At 37.9% G+C, this 9454-nt stretch overlaps 3 protein-coding genes across 4 annotated transcripts in view; 2 read left to right on the top strand and 1 right to left on the bottom strand.

The window, feature by feature from the left end:
* Positions 1 to 2987, top strand: part of LOC104757015 (ALBINO3-like protein 1, chloroplastic) — a 6563-nt gene extending 3576 nt beyond the window's left edge. The window contains exons 2-11 of one of the 2 annotated variants that reach the window (XM_019239484.1): positions 37 to 396; positions 478 to 588; positions 688 to 762; positions 995 to 1055; positions 1145 to 1218; positions 1310 to 1414; positions 1610 to 1717; positions 1865 to 1968; positions 2059 to 2289; positions 2369 to 2987. In XM_019239484.1, the coding sequence (XP_019095029.1) occupies positions 37 to 396; positions 478 to 588; positions 688 to 762; positions 995 to 1055; positions 1145 to 1218; positions 1310 to 1414; positions 1610 to 1717; positions 1865 to 1968; positions 2059 to 2289; positions 2369 to 2669 (1530 nt within the window). In that variant the 3' untranslated portion in view covers positions 2670 to 2987. Of the gene's footprint in view, positions 1 to 6; positions 397 to 477; positions 589 to 687; positions 763 to 994; positions 1056 to 1144; positions 1219 to 1309; positions 1415 to 1609; positions 1718 to 1864; positions 1969 to 2058; positions 2290 to 2368 lie in introns of those variants that run through there. The other variant, XM_010479705.1, reaches the window with a different exon arrangement.
* Positions 3053 to 5992, bottom strand: LOC109124496 (T-complex protein 1 subunit epsilon). Its single transcript, XM_010479703.2, has 9 exons — positions 5668 to 5992; positions 4978 to 5296; positions 4535 to 4883; positions 4282 to 4414; positions 4149 to 4201; positions 3947 to 4049; positions 3639 to 3805; positions 3456 to 3569; positions 3053 to 3374 (listed from the first exon to the last, which is right to left on the bottom strand). The coding sequence occupies exons 1-9, from the start codon at positions 5864 to 5866 to the stop codon at positions 3204 to 3206; spliced, it is 1608 nt and encodes a 535-aa protein (XP_010478005.1). The 5' UTR covers positions 5867 to 5992; the 3' UTR covers positions 3053 to 3203.
* Positions 7064 to 7672, top strand: LOC104757013 (anther-specific protein BCP1). Its single transcript, XM_010479702.2, has one exon. The coding sequence runs from the start codon at positions 7161 to 7163 to the stop codon at positions 7527 to 7529; it is 369 nt and encodes a 122-aa protein (XP_010478004.1). The 5' UTR covers positions 7064 to 7160; the 3' UTR covers positions 7530 to 7672.

Genomic DNA, 9454 nt, shown 5'->3' with positions numbered 1-9454 from the left:
AAAAACTCTCCTACCTTCTTCTTCGTCTCTCTAGAGATGATGATGGCTTCTTCCATATCCCTAAAGCCGACGACGAGCCTTACCCTCCTATCCTCTTTCTCCACAGGCAAAGTCCTCCATTTCCGCCGCTCCCGTATCACCCACTCACCGTCTTCATCGTCCTCGTATCGTTATCGGACTCTCGTAGCTCAATTCGGATTCAGACCAGGTTCGTTCCCTGACCCAGGTGACTCTTTCGATTTCATCAAGGACCATGCTGAGAATCTTCTCTACACGATCGCTGATGCCGCCGTTTCGTCCTCTGAAACCTTTGAATCTGTCGCTGGCACTAATTCTGCCACCAAGAACAGTGATTGGTTCTCTGGTATTGCCAATTACATGGAAACTATTCTCAAGGTATTCAAAAAAGTTTTGTCTTTTTATTTAGAAAGAGTGGATTTTTATGTGCTATATGAATTGATTTGAATTGAATTGCAGGTTTTGAAAGATGGGTTATCAACTGTAAATGTTCCTTATTCATATGGTTTCGCTATCATTCTACTTACTGTGCTTGTGAAGGCTGCTACGTTCCCATTGACGAAAAAACAGGTTTTTACTTTCTTTTTTTTTGTCTTCTATGTAATTGCTAAGCCAAGATATAATTGTTAGTTGTTGTTATTGAAATGGTGGTTTGTTTTTTCTATATAGGTTGAATCTGCTATGGCTATGAAATCTTTGACGCCTCAAATTAAGGCTATTCAAGAACGGTATGCTGGTGATCAGGTGAGAACCATTCAGACACTGCACCTTGGATTTTCTTTTTTCCTCATGCCTTACTATGTAATTGTTACATCAATTTTTTGAGTTGAGAGATGTAAGGAATATGTAGGAGCAAGTGTAATTGCTACTATTGGTTCCATTATTGTGGATATTATTTAGCTTTACTGTCGATGAATGTAGTAGCCCTCTCATTAAAACAATGAGCTTTCTGTTTTATTTTTGTTTATCTTTGCAGGAGAGAATTCAGCTTGAAACTGCCAGATTGTATAAACTTGCTGGGATAAATCCCCTTGCAGGTACAGTTTGTTGATTCAGATTCTCATTTGTTTTTTCATTTGAGACAGCAATTTTGGTTAAGCTAGATTATTTTCATTTTATCTGTTAGGCTGCCTTCCCACACTAGCCACAATACCGGTCTGGATTGGGTTATATAGGGCCCTTTCAAATGTTGCGGATGAGGTACCTGAAATTAACTATATGTCCTTTGTTTTTGTAAGTGCCTCGAGACTGTGTTCTAACAAGTTGTTGGATGCTTGTTTCTAATATTAAGGGGCTCTTAACGGAAGGCTTTTTCTGGATTCCTTCTCTTGCTGGTCCAACAACTGTTGCTGCAAGACAGAGTGGCAGTGGAATCTCATGGTTGTTCCCTTTCATTGTAAGTATCAATCTTGAACCTCGGTATTAAGTAGTGTAGATATTTTGAAAATGGAATCTAAACTAGAGTCCTCCTTCTTGTTAACTCTTATTCACTTTAATTATTTAAGCATATAAAACTGATTGAAGAGGACTTGAAGGGAGAGGAGTCGGACCTCATTGCTGATGTCTACATATGTCCATTTTTATCTTTCAGGAAGGAAACCCACCTCTCGGATGGCCAGATACATTGGCATATCTCGTCTTACCTCTATTACTCGTCTTCTCTCAGTACCTCTCCATTCAGATTATGCAGTCCTCGCAGGTATAGAATCTTACGGAATATGTGATAGTCTAATTAGTTACCTCTAGCTTGACCAATAAGCTGGTTTTGGAAAAAAATGTAAATTGGTGCATGTCCTCAGAAATTATTTAGTTAACTATTTCAACCAATGACGAATCCTTTTCTCAGAGTAATGATCCAGCCATGAAGAGCTCACAAGCAGTGACAAAGCTTCTTCCGCTGATGATTGGCTATTTTGCACTATCAGTTCCTTCTGGTTTAAGTCTTTATTGGTGAGCACCAGCAACTGGTTTTGTTTTGTTTTTCCGTGGGGTTTCAACTGCCTCTTGTTTTTCTTCTTAGCTTGAAAAGTGCTTTTGTAGGTTGACCAACAACATTTTGAGCACAGCACAACAAGTATGGCTTCAAAAATATGGTGGTGCCAAGAATCCGATGGAGAAGTTCACTAATTTGGTCACAAAGGAAGATAAGACTCAAAAAGTTGAGAAGTCGATTTCAGAAACGCTGGTTCAGAAGTCTGTTTCAGAACTGAAAGTGCCAGGAGAGAAGGGTGGTGAAAAACTGACCCCAGAAGGGCCCAAGCCTGGTGAAAGGTACTAAATGTTACTGAAATGTGTCATCATTCGTTACTAGATGCTCTGTTTTTTACTGCCGCGTCCATGTGATTCTCAGGTTTAGGTTGCTCAAAGAGCAAGAAGCAAAGAGACGTCGAGAAAAAGAAGAGGCGAGGCTGAAAGCTGAAGCAGCTCTATCAAATCAGAATACAGACGAAGCACTAGAACAAGATGGAATATCTGATACAGCCGTTGTCCCTGAAGGAGATAAGGAAAAGTCCAAACTTTCTGCAGTGGAAGAAACAACTGACGGCACTGTCACTGTGAATGGGAAGCCATCCATTCAAAAGGACGAGACCACAAATGGGAAATTAGGCGTCGACCAAGATATAGAACAACACCATTCTCATGAAACATAGAAGAGATAAACACTCCTCATCAAGACTCTTTGTTTTTGCGTTGAAAGGAAAAGTGAAACGAACAAAGAGGACTTGAGATTTGAATAAGACAAGAGTAACCACAGTATTTGGCCTTTTAATCCCTCTGCAACAGTTCGGAGTTTATAGATCTCAAGAGTGGGAACATTGGTCTTTTTAAGGTTTAGAATCTATGTACAATGACAGTAGGAAATGGGTTTTTGTAAGTCATAGAAGCGTTGGTTCAGGTGCCTTGTATTTTTATGTATACGCATTCACTGGTTTTGCTTTAATACGAATATAAAAGAAAAATCTGAACTACATTGCAAGACATGTGCTCATCTAGTCATTTGTGATCAAATTGACAAGAAAATGCGAGAAAGGAGAGTTTCAATCACTAGGGCGATGTTCTTTAATAAAAAGCTTGCAAAACAAAAGGGAAACAAAGGATAATGATGTTCAAGAGTGCCGAACGCTAACAGAAAACCAAACAAAAACACCCAAGAAGCCAAAGGGTTCTACAATGGTAACAACACATCAGTATTCAGAATTGGAGATGACATCATCGATCTTCAGAATCATCTTGACGACTTGTGTTGCAAGCAGAATCTGCTGTTGTTTCCCGATCAATGTTTCAAACACATTTTGCTCCCTCATATCGTTTGTTCCCACGTCATTGCAATCTATCCCATAGAAGGGGATATTCTCCTGTTCACCAAAAGCCATTTTTTTTTGAGTCACCAAACAAGTCAATGGCAATGGATAATAATAAGCTTATCAGTCACTTACCTTAATTTGCTGAGATTTAACCGCAGAGAGTGTCTCAATGGGCTGTAATCCACTGTTCTCTGCAAGAGCCATAGGGACAGAGTCCAAAGCTTCTGCAAATGCCCTAATTGCATACTGCAAATAGGCAGCGTTAAGATTTTGCGAAACAAATGATTTTACTAAAGAGGAAAAATGATCTTATACCTGCTCAACACCAGGGTATTTATCAGCAGCTGCATCAACTGCAAGTGAGCATGCGATTTCAGCTGCACCACCTCCATATACAATTGATTTGTTGCGGATGAGATTCCTAGCCACACACAGAGCATCGTGGATACTACGCTTGGTTTCTTCTATCATCATTTTGTTACCTAAACCATATCCCGTAACAAATTTTTAGAACAATCAATTATACAAGCACATTAGATTCCATACATAGCTATTATCTCTCATCAGCTATTCAAAAGTCAAAACAGAGTTGTTAATAATTATACAAGAAAAAACTAAAGTACCTCCACGGATGAAAACAGTGACAGCTTTTGAGTTCGCACAGTGCTCAATATACAGCATTCGTTCCTTTGTTGTGCCAAAGGATTTTTCACGAACCACACCGGCCTGAACATATCAGCAAATGTGGAGATTCAATGGTCTGTTTAAAACATACTACACATTCAACTCATTTTACTGGCAACAACTACTGAGCTTAAATAATACCTTCCCTAACTTCTCTGGTGTCAACTCCTGGAATCGTGGAACAATTCTACCGCCTACATAAAGACAAATATCTTATCAGCTCTGCATAACCGATAAAAACACTAGCAGTAGATGCTTTGAGTAATATAATTACCTGTGGCTATTGCGATAAGTTCTAATTCAACACCCCCGACCCATCTGACAGCAGGCAAATTCCTGTGCATCAATAGATGGTTTGCCTCATCATCGAATCCCCATTGGCAAATTACCAGTGTAGCACCAACATCCTGGAAATTTTAAAACATAAGGATAATTCATAAGTCATATCATCATTGTCGAAAGCACTTCTCCAGTAGCTCACTCAACATCCAAATGACAACAAAAAATATTTACATATTAAAACCTACCTTGCACTTCTGAACCATCTCATCGAAATATTGCTGCTCTTGCTTCCGCAAAGTCTCAAACTTCTCCACAGTGTCAATGTCCACCTTATGCTTAGTCTTGGGCTTCGGGGGCTCAAAGGGGCAAGTCAAAATGGCAATGTGGGCATCTTCAATATGCTTTGGCATTTGTGGATGACTCATGTCTTTGTCAATCAAAATTCCATATATAAGCTCGGTGTCCTCCAACTTTCCCCCGACTTTACCTTCTACTTTGATCAGATCTAAATTAACATCCCTCCTCTCTAAATCAGCAACCGCAAGAACCGCTTTAACCGCAATCTCAGCTAAGCTACGCTTGCATCGATTCACACTGTAGCAATGAGCAACAAGAAAAAGTCAGGAGAATATTCTACAAACCATAAAAACCAAAACAAGCAGCTCATATATCGAATAAGGACTATTACATCTTGGACGAAAGAGTTGTCATGCATGTCTGAACCAGGGGCTCAAAATTATTAATGTCGAATTCAAACTTCTGAGCTATACGCTCCAAATGCTCAACTGCCACTCTAGAAGCCATTTCATATCCTTCAGCGATACGGATAGGATGAATTCCTCTATCTAATTGACGTTCAGCTTGCTCCAGCAATGCACCAGCCATGACAACAACACCTGTTGTTCCATCACCAATTTCATAATCCTGACTCCGCGACAGTTCCACCATTAGCTTTGCAATCTGGTTATCAACATCCATTTGCTCCAAGATAGTTGCACCATCGTTTGCTAAAGAAAACAAAAAATGGCTAGGTTATAAACACGATACAGCATTAGTTAATCAAACAGAAAAAACAAACCATATGCTTCACATGAAAAAAGTGGCAACTACTGTTAACAATATCAGTTAAATGAGCTCCATGACCTAATGCTTCGAACTGTGAGATTCATTAGCAATTTCGTTCAACCTCAGAATGAAACAAGCCGAAGCTAAGCAAGCTCACAGACATAGCGAATCGATTTTCAAAAACCTAGATGGATCCATTTTTATCAAACTACTGCAACGACAGTAGTAAACTCTATTTCAAGCATAGAAGAACGAAACTAAACAAATCCAAAAAGCAGATATGAAGAAATCTAAAAAAAAGGGAGAAACGAACTGATAGTGATGTCTCCGTCAGGTCCTTGAAGCATCTTGTCCATTCCTTTAGGTCCAAGAGAGGAACGAAGGATCCGAGCCACGGCTTTACCAGCGGCAATATTGGCTTTCTGAGCATCGATGCCTCTAAGACGAGTCTTCTGATCTTGTTCCCTCAGTATAATGAACGGACGCCCGAACTCATCGAACGCCAGCGCCATTTTTCGGTGCTTCCCTTGATCCGATCGAACTATAGATCTTGTTTCTTTTTCCCTTACTCCAGAGAGAGAGAGAGAGAGAGAGAAAAAAAAAAGTTGAAATGGGAAAAAAAAACGAAGAAGAAGAGTGTCTCTGGAAGATTTGAGAGGCAAATGGTTAAGAGTGTAAAACCCTAACTCGCTGTTGATGGCAGAATCGTAAATCGAAATTGTTTCAAGGGCCTAACAATATTTTTGGGCTTATGGCTTAAAAGCCCATATGATACAAGTACGTATATTGAGCAACTTCACATGTTTATGTTACTACGAAAACAGTAGTAATACTTAAAAACCAAACTGCTGTTAGCACTAGCTAGCTAGTATGGTTATCAATATACATTGTATTTGGAAATTTTAAAAAAAAACTTCAGTTTTTTAAAAAGGTTACACCCACGCTATGTTGCTAAATATATTTCTTAAATTGTGTATGAGTTCTAATTCAGATATGCAGAAAAAATAGTTCAAATAAAACTAAAATCTTGTATGGTCTACATTATCCGTTACACATGTTTCCTTCAAAAAAACCTAGAAGATTAGTTATTAGTAATGGGTCTAGCTCACTCCCAAAACTAGCTCAAAAAAAGCAATATCAATTCTTCCGATGTTGGATTATTCTAACATCCCCCCCCTCCCCCCTCACAGCCCACAATCCAAAAGTTTGAACCTAGATTCTGATATTTCATATTACTAATGGACCTAACTTACTCCCAAAAGCTAGCTCAAGAGAGGAGGATTGACTCACACTATATATATTGCTCCAGAAATATTAATTATTCCGATGTGGGATGATTCTAACATTAGTGGCTTTATTGTAGCGTGGTGATTATGTGCCTAAAAGGAGACTAAAACCAGATGGGAAAAATGAAAATATCCGATAAAAAAATCTTCGTGCTCTTACATCTTTGTAAAATATGATAACATCAAATGAATAGTTTCATATTCATGTTAATAAAGAAGAAGAGAGAATGTTTTGTTTCGGCTCTTTTCTGAAGACATCTGATTCATTTCCATGTCACCACCAAAAAAAATCTATATCTGCGCAAATCCATTTTTAGGTACTCCAGTAGATCTAAATTAGATTTGTACGGTAATCCTCCTTCGTAGTTCAAACGTTTTCTATTTTCTTTTTTGTCTTAATCACAAAAAGACAACTATATATGCACATCAAACTCATTTCATCCCCAATCATCACAATCTCTAAACCTCAAACCCTAAAATAAATTAACAAAGATCTACGTAAGAAGGAGAAGAGAGAAGAATGGGTCGCCAAAACGTTATCGTCGTGGTCGCCCTCGTCTTCATGGCCATCCTTGGGCTAGCAGCAGCTGCCTCCTCTCCATCTCCTTCAGCGTCTCCCTCCAAAGCTCCGGCTGCCTCCAAAACTGATCATGACGTCGAACCTCCAGTCACCGATGACCAAATCGGAACTACCGACGACGATTCAGCTGCAGCTCCAGGTGATGATGACGTTGCAGTGGCTGGTCCTGTAGGAAGTGACTCCTCCTACGCTAGCAATGGACCCTCAGGCTCTGACGATTCTGCCGACAAAGGTGGTGCGGCTGCTCTCGGCGTCTCTGCCGTCGTCGTTGGTGTTACATCCATCGCCGGTTCTTTCTTGTTGTTCTAAGGTGGGCATTGTTATGATAAGAAGCTTATTCTGAAAGATTATTATTTATATGTATGGATGATTGTGATGATCTTGTATATTGTTTCTCTGTTGTTATGAGAAACGTTATCTTTGGAATAATACCGGGAAATGAAAAAAAAAAACGAAAGATTACTTTTGAATATGAAAAGTATTAACTTTTTCACGTTTTCGATCGAGTCGCTAAAGATATTAGTTAGGTGAAATCTTAACCATTGAATACAATCCTAATCGTCTGAAAACAAAGAATACATTCTAACCAGAATGCATATATATGTTTCATATATAGTATAGGACGGTGACAAAGGCATATAATATGTTACATCCCACGAGGAGTTTTATATTTAAAGCTACCATAGTTTTCGAGTATAATTTATTCTTGTAACATGTCCGCTTTAAATTAAATTTTGACCAATCTATCGTAAATCTTCAAAAGTATATTGTAGTATATTATATAGTGACACAAAATATGTTATCTGATGAGTTTGGAACGTTAAAATATTGTGACCATTCTAGAAATTAACTAACATCCATCATAAGAAAGATTGACCGACTTTAATCTTCACTTCCTTTCTTTGATGCCAATTTGTAAAGAAAGGTGGTCCCAAGTAGCGACATTGGGAATTTGCGATGTTAAAAACTTTAATAAGGTCGTATAAACTTTAAGTAGCGACGATAGACTCCTTCACCGTCGCTATTTTGTAACATGTTTTCCAAATTAGTGACAACAAATTTAAAATGTGGTCTTGAAACGGTGGATTGTATTCGTCTCCATTTTTTCAGAATTGTTACCTAACAAGTAAACATCAAATGTATCTTGTTTTGGATATCAGCAAATTGTAATTATATTTGTGTTCGGCCCCAAATATATTAGCAATTTAGCATGGAATGTAAAAGGTGTGTGATCAGGCTCCAGTTTCTATGTTGGGTTTGGGGATCTTCCACTATAGAAGAAGCTCAGCGAGGGACCCCATTAACTAGTGAAGAAAAGAGCCGTACGCGTGGTGCATACGGATTCGTATTGGTGTGTGTAACCACTTTTGGTCCTAACTCAACTAATAATAATACCTCTTTTTCTTTTCCTTTATCTTTTTTTCTTTCTCGATCTCTTTAGTCTTATTTATGAAAACACCACTTCGTATTTGGGGTATTCTTATCAAGTATCAACACAATCGTAAGCTTCATTTTCATATATTTATCATACTTGATAGAGAAAGTTCCACGATCACTAACCGTCCAGATATACACAAAATTTGAAATAGCTTTTCAACGATTTTTTTTTTTTAATAGAAAATGGTAATGTAAAGTGCTAGTTAATAATATCTACGTGATGATGATATGTGGATAAATTATGTAATTAAAAAGAAAAAAAAAAGAGTTTTTAAAAAAAGAAAGCATAGGAGTCCTCTTCGAATTTGACAACCTATTGCAAGATATTTTAACTTCACATAATGTTGTTCTAATTCTAAGTAAAGAAAATAAACGCTCTCATCCAACTTAAAGATATAGGCCACCGCTCAAAATGGTCTAACCAACACTTAGAAAATCACTTCTTGGATAATATATTCCCACCATAAATCAAGACGAAATCCTCAATTCTATCTCTACAGTAGCAACAACTTTTATCTTTAAGGAGATCTCAGTCAAACAACAGTGTCACAACTTCCATACAAAGTTTTCTTGTTTGATCTTAACATATACCGTCTTGTGTACTTTGAATTATATCAAAGAATAACCAACTTCTGTTTCCATTTCACTCAAGGAGGCTTTAAAGAACAAAATCATGCCCTCCAAAAAAAAAATGAACATACGTGATTTCCTAATCGTACATTCAATTAACACACAAAATAATTGCAAAGCTATAATCTGAATTGTACCAAAAATAAAGAATACATAGAGATCAAAAT

The sequence above is a fragment of the Camelina sativa genome, chromosome 17, assembly GCF_000633955.1.
Source record: "Camelina sativa cultivar DH55 chromosome 17, Cs, whole genome shotgun sequence".
Lineage (NCBI taxonomy): Eukaryota > Viridiplantae > Streptophyta > Magnoliopsida > Brassicales > Brassicaceae > Camelina > Camelina sativa.
Note: the sequence above shows the minus strand (reverse complement) of the source record. Positions and strands in the feature narration are given on the sequence as shown.

What these genes read in the sequence shown, in the direction of transcription:
- LOC109124496 (XM_010479703.2), bottom strand. Translation starts at nt 5,866, where the DNA reads ATGGCGCTGGCGTTCGATGAGTTCGGGCGTCCGTTCATTATACTGAGG. An exon ending in AGATGGTTCAGAAGTGCAAG is followed by an intron (nt 4,415 to 4,534) that starts GTAGGTTTTAAT and finishes TAAAATTTCCAG; the next exon opens with GATGTTGGTGCTACACTGGT. An exon ending in CACTGTTTTCATCCGTGGAG is followed by an intron (nt 3,806 to 3,946) that starts GTACTTTAGTTT and finishes GATATGGTTTAG; the next exon opens with GTAACAAAATGATGATAGAA.
- LOC104757013 (XM_010479702.2), top strand. Translation starts at nt 7,161, where the DNA reads ATGGGTCGCCAAAACGTTATCGTCGTGGTCGCCCTCGTCTTCATGGCC.